A 22647-nucleotide genomic window follows, 5' to 3' on the forward strand; every position below is an offset into this window, starting at 1 on the left:
CACATGGAGGGGTGCTGATGTGTGCAAGCACTTCAGGTGGGTACACTTAGGACAGACGTCTGCAGCTGGAAGAATGACCCATGTGGGAAAGCAACCAGACACCAGCGGCTATAAAGCTGAGATATTACAGCTAGGAAAACAACACTGCTGACACCGGTAACTGAAAAAGAGTCTGGGAGATTAATTGTGTAGGTCATTCAAGGCCATCATTAGTCCCTCCAGAGAATGAGAGGTCTGGTTCTTGGTGAATTTGGAGATTCTGATTAAGTGGTCTTCTACTGCTGCAATGAGCTGCCCTGTGATGGATACGAATATTGCCTGAGAACACCACAAATAGCCTTCCGCTATTAGTAAAATTACTTCTTACCAAGTCATATTAAGTTACCCCTCCTGGATGTGAGTCAGAGGTATAATACCTGAGAGGCAACTGCTAAAGCTGTTAAGATGTCTTGACCATGTGTAACAGGTGATTTGAATAAATTACATTGAGCCATAGCTTAGTGTAAAGCTTATGGGCTTTCTTCACCATGTGCAGCAGTACCTTGCCAGGGGAGGCTTGTCACACTGTACTGGCAGGAATGTTTGAAGCTACACTTACTCAGCCTCTGTAACTTTTAATTAAAACCCAGTTTTAGGACACCCCATTGGGTAATTTTTGAGCAAGAATAATTAATGAGATGTTCGGTCAATGAAAATGTTTCCACAGAGACACTATAGACATCATCACAGAAGGTGTTTTGGGGGTCAAAAACTCAAGGTGGAAGAACCACTCAGCCAGATCATCCACAAAGGTAAAACATAACCCCTCGGTGTGTTAGTGCATTTGTAAGGCAGTGAAGATTTGGGAGATGTGGTAGGATACAGTAGCCAGGTCTGTTCCTCTGGGGTAGTCCCCATACTCACCCCATCAATGTGGTGGAGCTGTAGGGTCTTGAGGACACCCTGGTTCTTGGGGGGTTGGACACCAGGCATGGGGGCTGGCTCAGGCACAGGGCAGAATGTAGAAGGAGATCAGTTCAGTCATAGATTTAAGCCAAAATGTCAGATAGATGAGTTTTTTACAAAATGCTCTGTTCCTCAGTAGACAGTGAACACTTACTGCTTTCACATCAAATTTAGCATTTAAAAGGCTTAGGAGCCTTTTAAAATCAACAAGGGAGACAGGATGGCAGAATTCCTGTAGCGTACATAGAGCATCTTCAACAAAGCAAACTCTGCTTAATGGAGACTATCACAGAGCTGAGAAGGGATTTCACATCTAACCAGTAGAAAGGGCCATTTCAGCACCATCTATTGACATGTCCTGGCAATTCTCCTAGTTTCAAATCCCAGAGGAATTAAAAATTGCCTCACCTGGGCCAGGTGCCTTGTGCACCTCAGGCAGAGGCATTTACTTCAGTCTCTGTAGGGCACAATTTTCAAAGCCTACCTCTGCCTGAATGTGCATGTTGTATGACAGGCAGTTCTTAGTCTTAGGCCTGCAAATGACTAGTAGGATAACTGGTGCTGGGTAAGATATCACAAGCAGTCAAAATGTTGTTTATTTTTAAATAATCACATGTATTTCCATATGTGGAAAAAAGAAAATTAAGTAGAAATGAAAAATAATGAAGTAGTCCTCAAAATGTTACTTTGTACCTATTGGATTACAAACAAATGCCATTCAAGACAAGCTGGAAAACTTTTCTTTCTGCTAAAAGTTTCAAGCAGCTTTTCATCTCAAAAAGCATGAGAATAATTATCCTAGAGAAATAAAGTATCTGAAATAACTAAATCAAGGTTCCTGGGGCACAGCTGGGGAGGCTTAAAAGCAAAATAAAGTTATTGAAAACAGCTGAAAAGTGACTGAAGAAAAACAGCTTTTGCTAGGAGCAGTCAGCTTCAGGCTTGCTGGTATGAGCCAGAAGCAGCTCTGTGTTTGTGTGCCTGGAGTTTTGCTCATGGTAGGCAGGGCTGCTCCTGGAGACACATAGTCTGAGACTGTGGCTGTTTACTGAGGAGGTAAGTGTTCAAATTTATTATAATTTGGTGTATGTTACTTGGTCTGAACCCACAGTATTATAGCAGGAAGGAACAAGGTTTCTATTCAGAGTATTTTCTTGAACCAGAGGAGATGTGGGGGAAGGAATTTTTTTTTTCCTGGGGCATGTCAACAATGTTCTGAAGGATGTACTCATTGAGGATATTTTTGTTGATTTTTTATTGCAGTAGTGTTATTCTTTTCTTTCTCTTCCCGAGTCATGAGCTAACTTGCATGGAGGTTTTGAATGCAGTCAAAACTTGCTCTGCTGGCTGTGTGGTGGGCATGATGGGAAAATACCAGCTGATTCTTTATTATGTCTGTAGGAGAGAAAAACATCCAGTCTTTCTGCAAAAATATCCCATTTCTATCAGAAACTGTCCTGCTGGTTGTGTATGATATTTCCTCTGAAGTCAAATGTTCAAGGGCACAATCTAATTCTTCACTTTTTTTATCGGTGGGACACAAACCTTGAGGATACGCAGTTATGTGTGCTTCCAGCAAACAGAGGTCTTGAAGGAGGACACTGAGAGAGTGATTCTATGTTCTGATTCTAAGGGAGGTAAAATAAATTTGTCTTGTAATGTAGGTTATGCACCTCACGAGTTTACACCACCTGTGCCAATTAATGTATGCTGGTGTGGACTACCCTTCAGTGGCTGAGATGTATTCTGGGACTGGTGGCACAGAAGCTTTGGCAAAAGTATGGAAAATTTATAGGGTATAAGCAGCAGACCACAGTCCAGCCATGTCCTGGACCAGTTATGGATGTTCAAAGTCTGAGATGCTTCCTGTGGCATTGCCACCCAACATCAGCAATCTAACACAGCTTATGAACTTGAGCTGCGTTCAAGAACTTGCAGTCTGGACTTCACCCAGAGCCTGAAAGGGAACAGTTATCTCCTCACTAAAGAGCAGAGGTCAACTTTCTAATAGCATCTGGGATAGTCCTTGCAAGGATGATTCATTCTTGAAGTACTCGGTCTTGACTTATGCTACACATAAGCTTCTAGGGGAATATTCTAAGCTCTTCTGTGCTGTTATAAACAAAGTCACTGTAATTATCAGAGAAATGCAACCAAGACCCAGAGAACTGCTCTTTTCTTTCTGTATAGAAGAGTGATGGAGACTTTAAAAGGCTTTGGAATACTCTCAGGACTCCAGTGACTGTAGGGTTTGGTGTTTTCTGTATGTCCTTGTTCCTTTTATTTTTCCATTGCTTCAATTTACTCACAGTCAAACAAAAATGGCTTTCTTTTACAGTTAGCCTCAATTTACAGCACAAAACTCTGGGTTTGTTTGTTGTGCTGCTTTTGGCTGAGTTAATTTTCTTTACAGTAGCTGGTATGGGGTCATGTTTTGGATTTTTGCAGAAAACAGTGTTAATAATATGGAAATTGCATTATTGCCAAGCAGTGCCTACGCAGCATAAAAGCCTTTTCTGCTCCCTACCCCATCCCACCAGCAAGGAAGCTGGGGGTGCACAATGAGTTGAGAGGTCACACAGCTGGGACAGCTGACCCCAAATGACCCAAGGGAGATTCCATCATACTGAGCACATACAGCTGGGGGAAGAAGGAAAGGGAGACATATGGAGGGATGATGTTTGTCTTGCCGAGTCACTGTTATATGTGATGGAGCCCTGCTGTCCCGGGGATGTCTGAACACCTCCCTGCCCATGGGAAGCATGAAAGAATTCCTTGTTTTGCTTTGCCTGTATGCATGACTTTTGCTTTACCTGTTAAACTGTCTTTATCTCAACACACAAGTTTCTTCACTTTTATTCTTTCAATTTTCTCCTCTCATCCTGGAGGAGTGTGTGTGAACGAGTGGCTGTGTGGGGCTTAGTCACCTCCTGGGGTTAACCCATATCATGTGTCAAGGAGATCAAGGGTGAGATAAATATCTAAAATATTTTAGATCAATTATTCTTTAGTGAAGGAGCATTAATATTGTGTATCTTCAAAAACTGCATCTTGAACTTCTTTGTCCTAGGCATGTGTTTGTTGACACTAGTGTAAGCATTTAAATGTTTGAAAGCAAAGCCTTTCATTGGATTAAGTGAAAGAATCAATTGCAGGTATCTTACACATTTGCAGAAGGGGCCTTCATTAAACCCAGACTCCCATCATCACCCTTTCAAATAGTTCTGGAATTATATGAGGCAGGTACACAAAGCACAGGGTAGATATCTAAATTTCTGCTTTCATCTGCAAGTGGTGGTGGCGGCATAAGTGGGTTCCTGGGGAATTTTAATGTTACTGTTTTTGTAGGCAGAGTTATGGCCATCAAAATTATTTCATCTGAAGGAGGGATTTTTTTTTTTTTTTTTTTTTAATGCACATACCCTTAACATGCATTTAATGGCATCAGAGAAGAATCTAAATATTCCTGGCATAATGGCATTAGGGCACAAGTTAAATAGGCAGGGGAGGCGGCAGTGGTTTGCAGGCTAATCTGGTGCTTTCTTGTTTTCTGCCTCTTTCTTGCTAACTGAATTATCACATGCGGTACCAAAGCTCTCTTGGAAAGGTGCATAGGGTATTTTATTATTAGAAACCACCTTGTTCAGCATTTCAATCTGTCATATCAACAACAGAGTGTAACCAACTCTGTCATAAACTATTCCTCTGTGGGGCTGATAGTATCCAAGTGCCAAGGATATCCTATGCATTGGCACTGGATATTCAAGATATGAAAAAGAAGCTTTTTAAACTCCTTTTAACATTTCAAAGACACAGAGGGTATGTTTGCAGAGCACACTAATGTAGTGCCATGCAGGATAGATGAATTTGCCCTAGGAGAGCCCAAAAAACAGGCTGGGCAGCAACACTGCTGCCTGATAGCCTCTGACCCCTGGCACAAAGAGCTCACGCCTGCACTCACCATGGTTATCGCTGCATGGCTGTCACTCCTCTGGTGGATTTCGGCCTCTGTAAGGACATGCTTTTAATCAGTGTAGGTTTACTATTTAATCACTTTTAATCCTCTTAATTTGAATTGGGTATCTGAAGAATGTGGCAATTACTCTAGGCTTTGAAATATTTGGATTCATGTCTCTACTTTATGGCAGCTTTTCAGGTCAGTAAAATAACTCTTAAATACTGGCCTATTAGTGTTTCTGAAGGCTGCTGGTGATTTTATAAAAAACTTACTGATTGGGGTCAGACACAGCTGATTAGTAAAGGCTTAAAAAGATGCAGAGGAAAAATTTCTGATCACAGAATGGGTAAGGTTGGAAGAGACTAAATTTGGTTTGTTATATGGTCCAAGCTCTGTGCTCAGGCACGGTCATCCTAGAGTACCTGGTGCGGGATTACATTCAGACAGTTCTTGAATATCTCCAGTGACAGAAATTCCAAGACCTCTCTGGGCAACCTGTTCCAGTACTGTGTCATTCACAGAGTAAAGAAGTTCTTCCTCATGTTCAGGTAGCACCTCCTGGGCATCAGTTTCTGCCCATTGCCTCTTGTCCTGTTGCTTGGCACCACTGAGCAGAGCCTGGCTCCATCCTCCTGACACCCTCCCTTCAGATACTGACAGACATTGATGAGGTCCCTTCTCAGCTGTGTCTTCTTGAGGCTGAACTGACCCAGCTCACTCAGCCTGTCCTCCTAACAGAGGTGTTCCAGCCCCTTAATCATCCTCACAGCCCTCTGCTGGACCTGTTCCAGGAGCTCCATGTCTCTCTTGTGCTGCGGAGCCCAGAACTGGACACAGCGCTCCAGGTCAACCACACCAGGGCTCAGTAGAGGGGCAGGATCACCTCCTTCAATCTGTTGGCAATGTTTAATGCACCCCAGGGTACCATTGGCCCTCTTGGCCACAAGGGCACTGCTGGTTCATGGACTGCTTGTTGTCCACCAGGATCCCCAGGTCTTTCTCTACAGAGCTGCTCTCCAGCACGTCAGCCCCCAGTCTGTGCTGGTGCATGGGGTTATTCTTCCCCAGGTGCAGGACCCTGTATTTTCCTTTGTTGAATTTTAGATGGTTCTTCTCTCCCCATCTCTCCAGCCTGTCAAGGCAAGAGACGGTGTTGAAAGCCTTGCTGAAGTTGAGGTAGAAAACATCCTCTTCTTTCCCTTCATCCATCCAGGTAGCTGTTTCATCACAGAAGGCAAGCAGGTTGGCCAAGCATGATTTATCTTAAGTGAGTCCATGCTGACTATTCCTGATCACCTTCGTGTCATCCATGTGGATAGAGATGGCCTCCAGAATGAGGTGCTCCATCATTTCTCCAGGGACTGAGGTGAGGCTGACTGGCTGGTAGTTTCCTGGGTCCTCCTCCTTGTCCTTTTTGAAGACTGGGGTGATGTTTGCTTTCTTGCAGTCCTCAGACACCTCTCCTGACCTCTATGACCTTTCAAACATGACCATAAGCAGCCTTGCTATGGTGTCTGCCAGCTCTCTCAGCACTCATGGATGTGTTCTGTCAGGGCCCATGGACTTGTTGATGTCAGGTTTACCTGGGTGTTCTGTAACTCATTTTTCCTTGACCAAAGAAAATCTTCTTTCCATCATTCCCTCACCCTGGTCTCATGGGTCGGAGATTCCTGAGGGCTGGTCTTGTCAGTGAAGGCTGATGCAAAGAAGGTGTTAGGTAACTCTGCTTTCTCTGCATGCTTTGTTACTTAAGTCCCCCTCCATTTAGTGACAGGCCCACATCATCCTTTGCTTTTCCTTTTGTTATTGATGTATTTGAAGAAGCTTTTATTTTCCTTGACATCCTTGGCCAGATTTAATATCAGATGGGCCTTGGCCTTCCTGGTCTCAGTCCTATTTACTCTGAAAATATCCCTGTATTCATTCAGAGTGGCTCAACCCTGCTTCCATCTCAAGTGTGTTTCCTGCTTACACTTGAGTAATGACAGGAGTTCTTTAAACATCCACACAGGTCTCTTCACACCCTTGCCTGACTTCTTGCTCATTGGGATGCACTGTTCTTGAGTCTGGAGGAAGTGATCCTTGAATATCACCCAGCTCTCTAGTGCCTGTTTCCATGGGTTTCTTCTTGGAAGATCCTTGAAGAGGCTGAAGCTAGCTCTCGTGATGTCTGTGGTTGCAACCTTGCTTCCTGCCCCATTTCGTCTTTGCCCGATACTGAACTCCTAATCTCATGGCCACTGCAGCCAAAGCTGCCCCCAGCCTTCACATCTCCAACCTTGGAGGCCTTCTCTGTTTGTTAGCATGAGGTTGAGAAGCACACTATTCCTTGTGGGATGCTCCACTACCTGTGTCAGGAAGTTGTCATCAGTGCTTTCCAGGAACCTCCTGGACAGACTGTTTGTGGTTTGCTCTGTTGCTCCTCCAGCTGATGTCAGTGTAGCTAAACTCACTCACAAGAACCAGTGCTTGTGATTTTGAGCCTACTTACAGCTGCCAGTAGAAGGCCTCACCCACTTCCTTCTCCTGATCAGGCTGCCTGATTCTGTACAACTTCTAACATTTGTTTAATGAACTAGCCTAGAGTTTTCTGCATTAGAGTAGGTGTATCTGGGTTTCCCCTACTGTTATTATAACCAACTGAACTGCAAAGGTTAACTTGTTTTCTGGGACTAGCATACTGTATTTTTATTGGAAAGGCTGTCTATGTGCAACTGGACCTGGCTTGGAAGAGCAATGCAGCACTCATGAGAGAGAGGAGCCTCTAAACCTCGCCACCTGGGTAGAAGACAGAGTTGATATGGGACAAGGAGGCAGGGACAGTGTTATTGCCACTACAAACTCTGCAGAGCAGAAGGGGAAAACTACAATTTGGTCTTCAGGAAACAAGATAAAACATGAATGGAGGCTTTAATTTCTCATTCCAGTTAGTCAGTACTGGTGTGTTTTGGAAAAGCTGTGTTCTACAAACACATGCCAAGCACACCTCTCTCAAGAAAGCAAGCCTTCAAACCAGCTCTGAACACAGTGGGCCTGCTGGAAGGCTCACACTGATAAACAGGCTGGTGAAATTGGAAGGACTAATCTCAGCTGTTGCTTGGGGGTGGAATGGAGCCTCATGGCCTGTAAGAGAGGCAAACAGTCTTGGTTTGTCTGCACAACTAAACTGAACAAGGTCTGGAGGATATGCTTAGGCACTGGGTCGTGATTATCTCAGCTATTTGGGGGTGTGCTGTTTGACCTAGCTCAAGCCCACTTGAGAAGAATCCTCCTAGACAATGGCTGGGCACCATTTGGGGACTTTATGGACCAAGACTGGTCCCAAGAAGCAGCAGATGAGGTAAATGGGTTCACAGGAAGGGTTTAACTCATCACAAAGACAGCAGAGCTTGACCTTGGTTAGTTTATTAATACAAATCTATCTAGGGAGATTTGCTTATAACTTGCAGAATTACTTGCTGTGTAAATCCATTACTCAGGCCATGCTGTAATGAACAAATACTTGCTTGGCATTATCTATCTCAGTTCCTGCCTTGGCAGACTGTCAAAAAAGGGTGCTAGGTTTGCTAATGGACTTGTGCTTTTTTCTGTTCACCTGGCAGAACCGGTAAGAGCAAATGGCAATGCTGTGCATTAGAAGCTATCTAGACAGTTCATGAGTGATTAAGAAGGGGTCAGTGTGGACAAACAAAAGAAACAACAGAAATCAGAAAATGCAGACTGGGAAGGGAAGCAAGGTCAACAAATACGTTCGCAGAAAGATCACTGAACACAGTTATAAACAAACCTGTTACAGCCAGTTTTCTTCTAAGGCGTTATTAACATGCCCAAAGGTGGATGGGTATCTGATAGCACTTGTCAAACAACCCAAGTCCCTGAAGTCAACAGGCACTCAGCATTGTTGGTGCAATTTCAGTTTGGAACATTGGTGCTTCAGAATATCTGATCTGCTGCAGGTGATTCGGTTTCTGCTCAGTTGTGTTTCTTGGGGTTTTTTCTCGTTTACTTTAACTGGTACATAAGCATATACTGCAATAATGCAAGTGATATTTTCCTTTCCATTTTGGTTACTCATTTCCCCTGATCTGGTCTGATTTTGATGCTCACTGATCTGTATGTGGCTGCTTTTACACAGACACCTTCTACTTTGGCCTAGACTCATTGTTACTTTCCTTACTGCAAATATAATTTAGTCTCCTGGCATAGGAATTAGGTATTTGAATAAATATCGAGGCTGTGCTACATTTCCAACACACCTATATTCCAGATGCTGGGTTTTTTTAATTTACAATTTTCTGTTGATTATTCAGGGATTATTCCTGTCACCTACATCTTGGAAGACAGCATAGGAAATTGCTCCATGCCCAGATTCCCTTTGACATTCTCTAGTTTTCTTACCCTTGGGCTTTTTCTTAAAGAATCCAGCCTTTTGTTTTCTTCCTACATCCCAGTCTTTTAATCCAGTTCACACATTTATGGCAGGATGGAGAGGGTGTAGGGATGGAATTCCTCTGACAAAGCTTATTCAACTTGTTTCATACCTTTGTGCTACCTTTCATCCACGATAAGGATCAACAGCCAGTGTTAAATAGTCCATTAGTCAATGGGGGCAGCTTACACAGACAAGAATCTGCTATAAATCAATTCTCCTCACAGATAATCCATGTTTCACATACGGTTTTTAAAGATCATCTATGCTTTTCCAGTAGCTCAAACACAAAAATAACAGCAAGGGGTATGTTTATAATATGTAATCAGCATACCAGGACTAATTCGCAAGTATTGTCCCCTCTATCACAAAGTAAGATTTCTATTGCAAGGTCTTAATATGGAACTTTAAGTCTCTCCTCATGCCTATTTATTGGAATGCAAAGCTCTTCACTCTATGGTCTGGGAAGCAACACCATGCAGTCAGTGGTCAGTTGCCCACATATGGATGTCCCCCACCTTCAGTGCTGTCCTGCTACTACCACACTGTGCAATTCAGAGCTGAACAAACTTTTCAGCATAGTTGCAAATTCTCTCATAACTGGTTTGAATTGTTTCCTTCATAAACCTGTAGTTAAGTACTCAGAACTGCTCAACATTGACTTCTTATTTTTAGCTTATCTTCACCTGATTCTTCCTTCTTCCCGTGGCACTTTGATACATTGCATGTAGCAACTTCTCTCCCTTGTCACTGTCTGTAAGACAAATTCATTTAGCTGGTGTAAACTGCATTCATTTCAGATAATTTGGCACCTACTTTTTAAATAACCCCTCCAAAATTCCTTGTTGTCTGTACTAGAGATGATTCTGAGCTGAACCAAGGGAGATCAAAAAGTGGTCATCACTTACACGCTGCCTTATGCGTGACCTGTGCTGTTCAGATGGCTGGACTTCTATCAAATACATGTAAACAAAGTATATAGGGCATTTTAGCTCTACAACTGTGATTTATTATTTCCTTATTCCCACCCTGAACACTCAGCATGGGCTGCGGAAACAATAAACTTCGGTGACCGTGTTTCAATTTAAGAAAAATAATTTTTGATACAGCAACTCTTTTCCCCTTTTCTCCCTGCTTTCCTTGTGGGTGTCATAGAACTATGTAGCTGCTTTGCTTAAATAACCATTCTTTCTCTCTGGGAATTGGTTGATTCTCTAGGTTGTCAAGTAATAGCCCCCTGGATCTTATGAGAAGTGAAGGATAATAATGTAACTGTTATTATTTTAGCCTTCAGGATTGCCAGTTTGTTGTGAAGAGTTGCTTATCTTAACGTACTTTGGTACAACTTCTGATGTAATAGGTAACAATAAACAAAGATGGAACTATTAACTGCTGGTGTCATGAAATATATTGCAGCTTCAGCAATTGCCTTCTGAAATACAGATGTGAAATTGTGTTTCTGACAGAACTCTTCAAATTAGTTAATTACTAGAGTTCAGAACATGGGCTTTAGAGAGGAAAACAGAGTGAGCCTGAGTGCTAACGCTTAACTCTGACCTGTATGTACACAATCTAAACCACTGCTGCTCTGAGAACTCCTGGATTGCAACACATGGCTTGCAATCACATCACCACTGACAAACTCTCATGGGATTAATATTTCACCAGGGGCTTCAGTTTTGCTACATGTGACATTTGTAACAAAATACACCTTTCACATGTGGCTAATTATAAGCAAGATTTGTCTTAAGCATGTCCACATAGTTTTTTGTGAATATCTAACTGTGCACGTCATTTGGTACCTAACCTAACACCATGCCTACGTTGGGACATTTGTCTACTTGTCTTCAAGGGCTACACTTGACTTTCTGCAATGCTTCTGTGTTTACCATCTAAACCTGCTCCAGTTTTAATACAGGTGCACAGTTTTCTTTTATTAGGTGATAAAAATACAGTTGAGAGGGCTCTTGAAATAGCCATATCTTTGCGTTAAGGAATTTGATATAGTTAAATTTAGCTGCATACATTTTTGCAACTCAAAATAGACTCAAAAATAATGGGGACCATTTGCAATGGATATCAAAAACACATAATCTAGCCCCAGTGAGTACAACAGTTTAGTATGTAAAAGTCAGGCTCCTTTGTAACACATTAAAATACCAACCTATACATAGAACAAAATATGTATCTACAACTGTACTGAGAAAAAAAGTACTCCTTGCACAGTTCTTGATCAAATAAATAAAAAACTCATTAACGTGGCACATAATTTACTTTCTCAGTGGGAGAGGAGGAGCTTCAACATCTTCATTTTTATTTCATGACTTGTCAATGGAACCACTGCCTCAAAGCATCAACTCTTAATACTTTTGAGTTTTCAGGTTTCTGCAAGTGAAACGTGTCCCGATGATATGTGTGTATAGACATTTATATAGAAATATAAAAATCTCTCTTGAAGGTCAGAGCTTTTTTTCCTTTTAAATGATTCCTTTCTTACTGAAACCTCCTATGTCTTGCTTGAAAAACAAAACTGTTACAGGTTTGCTCTGTGAGAAGACTGTATTCCTCAATGAAAGTAAAACCTGATTGTCTCATTTGAAGCTAAGAAAACAGGCATGTAAATAATAATCTTGAGAGATTGCAACAGCAGGATACTATTTCATCAAAGAGGTGCCTTAAAAGAAATTCCTCCACATACAGCTTGAATTAGAAAAATATTTTTATTTATAAGAGTAAATAATGTAGTGCAATGCGAGTGGATTTAACCCTCGGTAATGCAGAGATTGATGCAATTTATAGTCTGTGATCTACATCATTTTGCAGAGGTGCCTGCACACCTGTTGTAAAGGTTAGACCTTCCCTACAGCCACTTTACAGACAGCTTTAAATCAGATAAAAGGCATTTGCACTCCATACATGTTATCCCTATTTCCCATCCAACATTTATCAAATAAACTGTCACTTAACTAGGTGTCTTTTAGCATTACTGTAGAACATGAAATAAATCCTTGCTAGTGTTATCTGTGGAAGAATCCAAAACCAAATTTCTGTTCACTTTGTGGCCCCTGATCACACTTAAATATTCTTTTATTTACTCATTAGGGGAGCTCCTTTCTCTAATCAGTGGCTCTTGGTAGGAAGGGAAACGTTTTGTTGTGTCCACCAGGGAACTGTGGACGCTTGTAAAACTTTGACTAAAACTTAGCCAGCAGCACTAATATGTTATGATCATATTGCAAATATTCCTGGTGTGTTTTCTTTCAAAACAAAATGCTTTTCACATTAAAAAATTAGCATGGAATATAAAATGCCAAAAAACTCACTGTTACCATTGCATGTACTGAAGTCCTGACTGGTTTCCATGGAACTGTTGGTGACTGGGTTTTGCTTTTATGTAATTTCCATGATACAAACTTGGAATTTCACCACTAAATAAGCTAAAATGTGATAAAAGCAATTTAATAAGAGATTAGACATGTAAATAGAACTTCATTAAAACCTGTAGGATGTTTGCTTATTTTTCAATTAGGCAAAGACTTTGCAGGTTTCCTTCCAGGTCCTTCCATGACATACAGTATGATCACGTGTTGGGTATAGTGAGAGAATCTGCATCATCTGTTTGGAGTTAAAAAAATTATAGGGACAGTTTTCCTCTGCAGTGGAGAAGTCAGATCAGTGAACTTCCCTACAACTTCAGCTGTTGGCCTGCATTATTAATGCCATGTACAGGGTTGGTTGCCAGTTCTTAGATTCGCAGTTGTTCATATCTCACCTTCCCAATGGATGTCAAGAAAACTACGCTTCAGCTTGTAACAAGAGGATTCTGAGGATTTGACTCCTGCTGTGATAAATCATTTGAAAGAGTAGGTTCATCTTGCTGTAATCTGGTAGCATGCTCGTTATCATTCACTAAGGAAGAAGGGACGTCATCTGACAATGGTTCTGATCTTCTTCCAGCAGAATTATGGGCTTCAGAAAAAGATCAAAAGAAATTATTTTAAAAACCCCACTGTGTCTAGGGAGTCTATTAATTAATATTTAAATATTATGTGGATGTAAAATTACATATAAAGATAATATTCAAAGGTTTGGAAATACTGAAAGAAAAATATCTATAACTATATACTTTATACATATGTTGTGTGATTTCCAAGTAACATAAATTAATAGCTAGTAAGAAAACAAAGCAGGCTTTCAGAATTATTTCCATATTCAGCATATTATTCACAGTTACATGTCTTAATTCAAATAATATTTTCAGATTTAATGGTATTGGGTTTTTGACAACCTACACCTATAGTAATTTTTTTGGTGTTTTGTTATGGAAATACATCAGAACCTTGTTTTCTGACATACACTTAAGTTGCCTACTGGGGTTAAAACACAACATCAAAAAACGTATGTAGTGGAAGAAATTCTTTTTATAACTGGTAATATTCACTTCACAATTTCCTGATCAAGTCTTGTGATCTGAAACGAAATGCTTGATTGAAGCAGGAAATGCTTTTTAAATGATGATTCATTATTTTTCATGTGATGGTAGAGGTTTTCTCCCCTTTCCTCAGCAATGTACTTTTGTCTTTGATATCTCTTTCAATATGGTAGAAAACATGATGGCACTTTTAACAGACTGAAGTCAGGCACTTGATCTTCTATTTGTTAATATTCTTTGTGCCATCAAAAGAGACAGAGCCAAACTTTCTGTTTTGAGACAGAGCCAAACTTTCTGTTTTAAGACAGGAGGAGGAGTCTGCAACTCCTGACTGCATCTATTTCCTGATTCTGTTACTGGTGTGAAGAATCTGAACTGACTCTTCTTAAGTTACTCTAATGTACCAGCTCTTGGAACCTCACTTCTTCTCCCACCTTGCATCTGAAGTGATCCAGTCATATCAAACAGGCAAGACACTTTGATTGCATATTGCAGAGACTACATAGGTAATCAAACTCATATAATTCCTGTAATAATACTGCATGTTGAGAGATGGGGAACAATCTCATGCAGTTAATATTTTTATTAAGAATCTCCTTTATCAAGGGAAATTTTTCAGAAACCAATGGGTTTAAAGTTATGCCTTTCTTCATCTACCCCTTCTTAATGATAAAAAAGTTACTTGTGTGTCAAAGAAGCTACTGCTCAGAGGTACTTCTATCACATCTAGAATTCAGCTTTTATTGTTGATGGTCTTATTGAAATAAAAAGATCACTCCTCTTTCTTCAGTTTTACTATGACACATACTTACCAGATAAAGACTGAAAAGACTGCACTGCAAATGCAACAAGAATAGATAAAAGAAAGGTTCCCATGAAGTAGATCTGTGACAGGAATTTTAAAAACAGAGTTAGAGCAGTGCAAAGCCAAGGTCATGTTCCAAATGAACTGTGCATGTAATAAAGGAGCACTACATACCAGAGTAGAGTGTAAAACATTGTTCCAGAGAACTCTCATGTAAAAATAAAGCAATGCTAATGAACATGGACTGATTGATTCTTGGTTACTATTATTCCAGCACCTACAACAAGAACATTAAAACAACCAATTAATCCTCCTCCACAATTTTGTGGCATCAATCATCTGGGAATCTCAAGTGGGTTTGTGGAACCAGTAAGCCAGAAAAACAAACAAATATCATCATCCCTATCTCACAGATGGTGAAGTAAAAATTCAGAAAAATGCCATCTTAAACTTATTAAGTACAGAATACCTTACCCTAGAAGTGTATTTTTTATTTTCTTACTAGTCAACAATGGGTCTAAGCATCCAGGCTATACGTGCAAAGCAGTCACAGTTCAAGTTCTAACTAATGTGAGTTAACAGCAGAAGGACTCGATTTAAAATTAGACGTACAAAATTTAGTTGTCCACACAGAATGCTGGTGCTAAACCTCCTTTAAGAGACAATGCATATGACAGAATGAAGTCCAAGCTTGAAGAGTGTTCTAGCTGACTAGCACAAGTTCCCTACCTCCTGTGGGGTGAGCTGAGCAGCTTTCTCAGTCCATCAAATAGGACTTCACTTACTAGGGGAGTTTAGACAGCTAAATCACAGGCACCTATTTTAAGCTTCAATTGATTCTTTTCTACAAAGCTAAGGAGGGAGTGGTGGGGTATCTATATCGATATATACATTTTCTATATAAATTTTGTTATAAATATACATAAAATTTAGTTATTAAGTCATAGATTGTGTACATGTGTATATATACATATATATCAATACATAAAAGTACGTGCCCTTTTGGACAAAAGTGTATGGTGGTGGGAAAATCCTTCAGCACTGTCAACTCTGGAATTACTCTCACAGCAATGCAGGACTGGATTCAGCCCAAGTGAAGGCAGAATTCAAACTCAAGTTTACAATCCCAGGTAGTCCAGAACCCCTATGTATCTGACTGGTAGTTTCACGTGGAGAGGAAGTAATTTAGGGTACAAGTTCAGGCTAACTGCAGTGAAGAGCAATTTCAACAGATTGTTGGTGAATAGACAAATGAGGTTTTTATGCTGGTATCATCTCCACTTTTGTGGGGTCACACAACACTCGGTAGCAAAACAGATGATAAACCACTCACTCTTGATTCACAGCCTTGTGTATTAACCATTATCTCCTCCTTCTTTAAATATTTGAAAGGCAATTCCGCAAGTTCACCAAATATTGTGCAGGCTTTGTATTCCCACTGTGCTTTCCAACACCTGTTGCTTAACCTGGGTAAAGGAAACCCATGTTCTGTAGTGGAACCCGAGCACAGTAGGTGGTTTGTGCATGAATAGTGCTGGCACAGGTTGTTCAGGCAGCAGACCTGTAAAGCTTCTCCGGTGTCTAATATTCTGTGCCACAATATCTGTGCCAGGCTGGAACATATTTGCAGAATCAATAGGAAAGATTGCTATTATCCCAGTTACATATTTTTAAATTCTGTGTTATATTATGCTACATTTATAACTGAAATTCTGGTTTGTACTGCACACAAATTGCCAGCGCCTAACTTAGGAACTTAAAATATATTTGAACTGAAAAAGACCTCCCTGATTATTGAATCTAGTCCCTGCTATTTCAGGGAACCACATATAATCAGGTCTCTTTAACAGGCATAAACTGAAATATATTTAGGGAATTTAAGAATTTCAAGTATGTTGACCTTAACCTGCCTTAAATCATAAAAGTGAACAAAGTTAATAATTACAGGATTTGCTGCCCTCCAGAGGAAATGCTACTCACATGGAAAACCAGAAAATGCTGATTAAAGGTAAAAAAGACTCACCTGTAATACAGTTCCTGAAGAAGTGATGTATTACTAGAATGCAATGCTTGATCAATTTCCAAGTGATCCAGAATGTAGGAAGGTATGGAGTTGCCCTCTTCTATGACAAGGGCCAGATTAAAGAAACCCTAACAGTAAAAAAACCATGCATTGCTGTTCAAACATTCAATTTTTGTATCTGTATTTAAGCACCAAGTATCTGAATAATTGTAACTGATTTCCCTAAATTTGTTTAGTATAATGTGATATTCACCGAATAATTATGAGAGCCCTTTCTCCGAAGGGCTTTCAGTGTACTGAAAAGTACAGTGTACCTGTACTCAGGTAAACACTGAAAATGCAAAAGAAGCATTCAGATGTTGTGACACTGTTTTCTTAGCTCGTATCTTTTTCCAGATGGTTTTTTTCTTATTTTTAGTTACTCTTTAAGCACAGTCACCGTATCAAACTGTAATATTTTATCTCCTAGGGAAATACAGACTGAAAGCAGAAATTGATTTCTGTTCTGTTACTGTTCAATTCCCCTTCACCTAGCTCTACAGATCAACAGCATCTGAATAGAGAAATTGAGAGCAGAAGTCTCCTCCAGACAGTATAAGTCCTTAATTTTACGGTTCTGCCTATTTGCACAAGTCTTAGGCAACCCTGTGTCTCTTCAGAGTCATGAAGATGAACACACAAGACATCTTCCACAATTCTCCATCACTTTGACTTTCATACTTTAAAGTAACTATTCATGCATCCCTTCTTTCCTTTGCTAGTTTAGCAGTAATGTTTTGTCCCAATAACCTCAAAACAGAACCCACCTATGCTACCTCTGATAAGTTCACACACAAGCCATGGTCTGGGGATATTGCCATAGGGACAGGGCAAACAGAATATTGCACCCGGGACACTTCAGGAGGGCTTGAGAACAGGAAACTCAGTTGTGAAACAGTCCATGTCTTTAATTATTCTTTAATTATAAAATTAATGTGTATTCTTTAATAATAAAACATTTTAAGATGAAACCTTTGTTAGCGAGCAAAATTCACCCTGGGATTCACTCAATATACCAAGGGAAATAGACCAGTCTTCTTTTTTATATCCTAAAATGGCAGAGGATAGGACTGGAATACAACCCAGCAGTCTATTAGTTCTTCCTCTTGCAAAAATACCAAGGTCATAACTGAGTCAATTGTGCCAGGGTAAGGTAGCACTGCAGTAGGCCATTTAGCTTACAAAGCAGCCTAATTCTAGGACCACTAATCTCTGCTAAGTTTATCTTCTATTATGAAACAGCAACTACTGACTCACAGGGTATATTGAAATAATTGTAACTTATTCTGGCAGGTTCCTTTGGTGCAGATGAGGCCAAGCAGAAGAACGAGTCACAGCTAAATTCCCAGACTGTTCTACACTATGATGTTTTGCCACAACTGCAGACCCACCTGTGAATCTCCCTCCAAGGCAGCCTGTGCATACATCCGCATGGAGAGCTCAAGGTCTTTAGACTGGTTCTGGTAACCATAGTAGTAGAAATCGCCCATCTTCAAATAAGCTGTGGAAGAAATGAGCAGAAGATCATTTAGACTATTTGTAGCAATAGAATTAACCAACTATTAATGTGATGGAGAAGTTAATAGTAATTCTATTTAAAGCACAATATTAAAAAACAAACACACTCGTCCTCTCTGGTTGTCTCTGTGGCTACTTTATATCAGCCTCCCACTGAAAATATTGAGCCTGGATGAAATCTCTCATTGTTTCTCTTTAATGAATTTAGTGAATGACATTGCCTTTACAAAAACTGAGACTTAAGAGTCTCTATATTGCATTCCTTCTTCACTTGCTGAATCTGTCTTTGGGCAACCTGAAGCCTTATTAGTCAGATTAGCCCTACTAAGTTAAAGAGGCTTAAAACCATGCCATTTATGTGTTTGCTCTGTACCCGACACTATGGTGGCTGAACCTTCCCCAAAAGTTAGAGAACATTGCTGCTGATAATTTTATTAGTTTCAAATCCAACTCAGCCCTGGACAATGGTAGGGATACAGTTTTCCTGGTCTAGAAGGAAGCGATGCCCAGCAAATATTTTACAAATGTCTTTCTGGGACATTGTACAGTAATGAAATGCACCAAAAGAGAGGGCATTGACCCAGACAGGAGCAAGCATGATGTTGCACTACTCTGTGCTAATGAATTTAAAAACTCCTATGACTGTGTCTACATTTATCTGACCTAAGCTTTCCTCAAACGGTTTGAAACTCTTCTATACTTTGCCTTGTGCGTCTATAGCAGCTACCTAGAAATCCCACATGTTTTTACAGTGGACTGAAATGGAATGACATTCCCATCCTATGAGTCTGACCTTCAAAAGTTTTTCTAATGTAAGATCGTACCAGTGGATCTACCAAAGGGTCAACCAAGCTACACCTTGCTAAGGTGTCTACAAGCTCCTCAGGAAAGCCAACAGTGTTTGTCAGCTCCTGTGGCTTCAGGCTATATCCACGTGCTATTCAGTTTCCACACATTTAAATGCTCCACACTATGTATTTATTTAAATAGCATGAGTTATTTTTACACTCCACTTTTCCACAAGAATGTTACAAATTACTTCAATGTTCTTGTGAGACAATCAGATATTTTCAAATATTCAGTAAAGCTTTCAGAGGCACCAAAATGACTTAGCTATTGAAGTCATAGATGTAGTAGAATTTAAGGCCTGAGGAATGTAACTTATTTGCAAACAGACCTTTTTTTTTTAACAGAGAATCCTTTAGTTCTCCAAGGTAAGCTCAACCAATGTTGATAAACTCTGTACCCTAAGAGAAAAACTAGTAATAAATTAGATAAGGAATCCCTTAGCCTTTATTAGTTTCTCATGACTCAATTATGATATGGAAGTATATTTGCTTTTGGATTTTCCCTTTGATAAACCAAACAGCATGAGCTTCTAGAGTCTACTGCTTTTTTTCCTTAAACTTTCAGTCAACTGCTTAGACTCCTAAATATCTAGCCCTTCCTCAGGGCTTAGCTTTTTTATTTTATTTTATTAAAATTTTATCCATTTAATGTCATAAAAAGGAAATTTTTGGAAAACGTGTGCTGAAATACAACACTTTAATCACCTTTTCTCTCCTGATATTCCTATCAAAACATGAAAAAGGAAATGTATGATTAGCAGGAATTAATCTTCCCTCAAGTTGCTTACTCACATAGAAGTTGTGACAAATACAGTTTTTGAAATTTTAAAAAAAGTAAAATTAAAATTCAGAAAGAATTCCTTATACATACCAAATGACGGAGCATTGACTTGAGAAACAGAGAAATTGTAGTATCTCCAGACACAATCAGTTGCTAGGTATTTTCTTGCTAGGTCCTATAAAGAAAAGAATTGATTCATTCATATCTCAGGTAAGAGACTAGGATCACATGATTATTAACAAGTGCTCCTTTCAGGATAATGAGTTGTGAATACATTTACTCACTGGTCTTTCTTCACAGATGTGTGCTAAATTTGACTGTGACACTTCAATCCCAGTTTCAGCTGCTAAAATATAATGCAGCAGAGCTTCATGCCTAATGTTAGATAAAATAAATGAATGAAAAACCTTACAAAAATAACATGCATTTTAGTTACAGTTAAAAAAACCCCAAAAGCACTAAATTAATTTATAAAATTGCCTACAAGCAAAATTTTGGTACAAAGTTTAAGAGCAAGAGGCTGGGAAACCCATGCAACAGTGACATGTAGAGGCAATCCTTGGTGTAACCAGCCATGCTGGATCTTGTGAATTTGCAACCTTTTCCCTCTTGCATTGAAGCTCGACTGGCTCCAGTGTGCATTTACTGTAAGTGCCAGACTGATGGGAAAGCAGATCTGATACTAAGCCCAATTCTCTATTATAATGTTTCAGATAAAATATTCTTAAAAGACTCTACTTAAAAAAAAAATCTGCAATTAACTTAGCTGTGTATGTATCTGTCTAACATTCATCTGAGTATTTCTTTGGTATGCTTTACCTGTTATTTATGTGACTTGTTTTTTCTTGTCTTTTTAGACTGAGCTTTTTGAAACAGGATTTGTCTCTCCATATACGTGAATGTATGACTAGAACAACAGTCTCTGTCCCTCTAAGGACTCTATGCATCTCACTGACTGTAAAGCAAGTAGTAAAATTTAATACTATGTTTGCAGTATAGCAATTCAGTATTCTGATACTAGACAAGAGCGCCCCCCATGTTCTCTGCCACTCATCTACTCTATAATATGAAGACTGTGCATGCAAAATTAAGAAGAAGTCTTTAAAATCATGTGTGTTGTTTCAAAATCCCAAGATAATAAAAAAACCCACTTGGTGTACTTTTTTCCTTCTGAAGTTTCCTATTAAAGATTAATGATGCCAATGATTTTCTCCACAACACAAAGGCAAAACCATGGCAAGTTTCAGGGTTCAGTGGCTTGTTTAACTGGAAGCACATATGGTCAAATATACATTTGACTTCAAGAGTAGCTGCTTAAGCAAAGCAACTTTAAATCAAATTGTGAAAGTTGTCGTTACAGAACTAGCAGGTGTAACCTCCTGTTATCCAGCTGTTTCTGCATGATTACAAATTATTCCTTGTACTTTCCCTGTGAAAACATCTAGTGAAAGAGAGACCTGGGACTACAGAAGGAGTTCAGGGGAAAGCGGGGAAATCGGTTCATCTGATCCTTAAGTCTCAAAGGGCAACTAAGAAAAGAAATTACATTTACGACATTTAAATCATTCTTTGAAGATCAAACTACCACGACAGAGAGATGTGTGAAACGTGTCTGCAAACAATGACTGAAGAACACATATTACTTGGTCTGACTGGCAGTGCAATAATTCACACCTATGCAACTTACACCCTGGCATTTCAAGTAGGACTCCAGCAGATTTTCCCTCCTAGCTGTTGAGCCCAGACTTTCTGGAATCTTAATGCTCTACCTGTCATCTACCTGTGAAATGCAAAGTGAGCTGGGCAAAGTCACAGGCTTGCACAACAGAACATGCTACAAAAACGTCAACATATTTTTTCAGTGTTGAAAAGTGAGGTCAGGTCTAAGGAGAAATGTCTGTGATGGACTGAGTAAAAAAAGACACTTCTTCCAGGAATGCATTACTCCAGAATGGTCCACTGAAAGTTTCTTGTAGATCTCCTTAGCCTGAAGCACTAATTCAGTACTTACAGGGGGAAGCTGCAGGACAAATGAGCCATTGTTTTAATCACATATGACAGTCTGATGTTTGCACACACAGTATCTGATGCTCATGCCTACAGAGGCTGCAAAGGTGGAGCATTAACCTGGACACTATTTTGAAACCTCTTGACAGGCTCATCGGATATTACAGCCTCCTATTACACTTACACAAAAGATACTACTAACCATTCACAGAAAAACGAATAAATCTAATCCAGCAGCCTGAGTTTTCATGACACAGAATTATACAGAAGAGAAAAAGCAACGTATGAGATTTGTAACACAGAGAATAGTAGAAGTGAAAGGTGTTCCTCTGGTTAATCCAGTGCACGTTATACAAATATTATGGGATGAGAACCACAGACAGTTGATACAACTATTCCACACTACAAACTCCTTTTCATTTCATTCTGTCAGAGCTGTTGAATTCCATTTTGGGTCAACTCCTCCTTCCCTTCATCTCAATGGATGTTTTGCAACTGATTTCTGTAGTGCTACTACTTTTTTTTTTCTTTGAGGTGATCACCTATTATTAATTATTTTATCTTGCTATAAAGTAAGTGAAAAATAGAAAATGAACAGAAGAAACATACCATGAAAGTTCCAGATAAGCATTGAGAGCTTTTCTGATTACATGACCTAAGTAGCCATTCTTCTCTGCAATGTGTTTTGCCCAGCTGTGGAATAGAACAAACAAAAAATGAATGGTTGTGCTCCAGTAATGTTATCCCAACTCACGCAAACTCCAAGAACACAAAAGGATATGGGATCACCCTCTGACTTCTTCTATAAGACAAATTATGGAATTTAACAGTAGTCACTGCATCAATCCTGTAACAATTGACT

The 22647-nt window shown here is 39.7% G+C and overlaps 1 protein-coding gene and 1 long non-coding RNA gene across 2 annotated transcripts in view; one reads left to right on the top strand and one right to left on the bottom strand.

Annotated features, from left to right (window-relative positions):
- Positions 1-591: 591 nt before the first annotated feature.
- LOC125325622 lies at positions 592-18264 on the top strand. Its single transcript, XR_007203443.1, has 4 exons — positions 592-791; positions 14069-14270; positions 16517-16577; positions 17925-18264. It is a non-coding gene; the product is annotated as an uncharacterized LOC125325622 (long non-coding RNA).
- Positions 12034-22647, bottom strand: part of SEL1L3 (SEL1L family member 3) — a 36270-nt gene continuing 25656 nt past the window's right edge. The window contains exons 17-24 of the mRNA XM_048302770.1: positions 22395-22478; positions 20063-20153; positions 19869-19953; positions 18023-18132; positions 16593-16720; positions 14744-14846; positions 14577-14649; positions 12034-13301 (exon numbers count right to left, since the gene is read on the bottom strand). Of these exons, the coding sequence (XP_048158727.1) occupies positions 13135-13301; positions 14577-14649; positions 14744-14846; positions 16593-16720; positions 18023-18132; positions 19869-19953; positions 20063-20153; positions 22395-22478 (841 nt within the window). The 3' untranslated portion in view covers positions 12034-13134. The remainder of the gene's footprint in view (positions 13302-14576; positions 14650-14743; positions 14847-16592; positions 16721-18022; positions 18133-19868; positions 19954-20062; positions 20154-22394; positions 22479-22647) is intronic.

This window comes from Corvus hawaiiensis, chromosome 5 (assembly GCF_020740725.1).
Source record: "Corvus hawaiiensis isolate bCorHaw1 chromosome 5, bCorHaw1.pri.cur, whole genome shotgun sequence".
In the NCBI taxonomy this organism is placed as follows: Eukaryota; Metazoa; Chordata; class Aves; order Passeriformes; family Corvidae; genus Corvus; species Corvus hawaiiensis.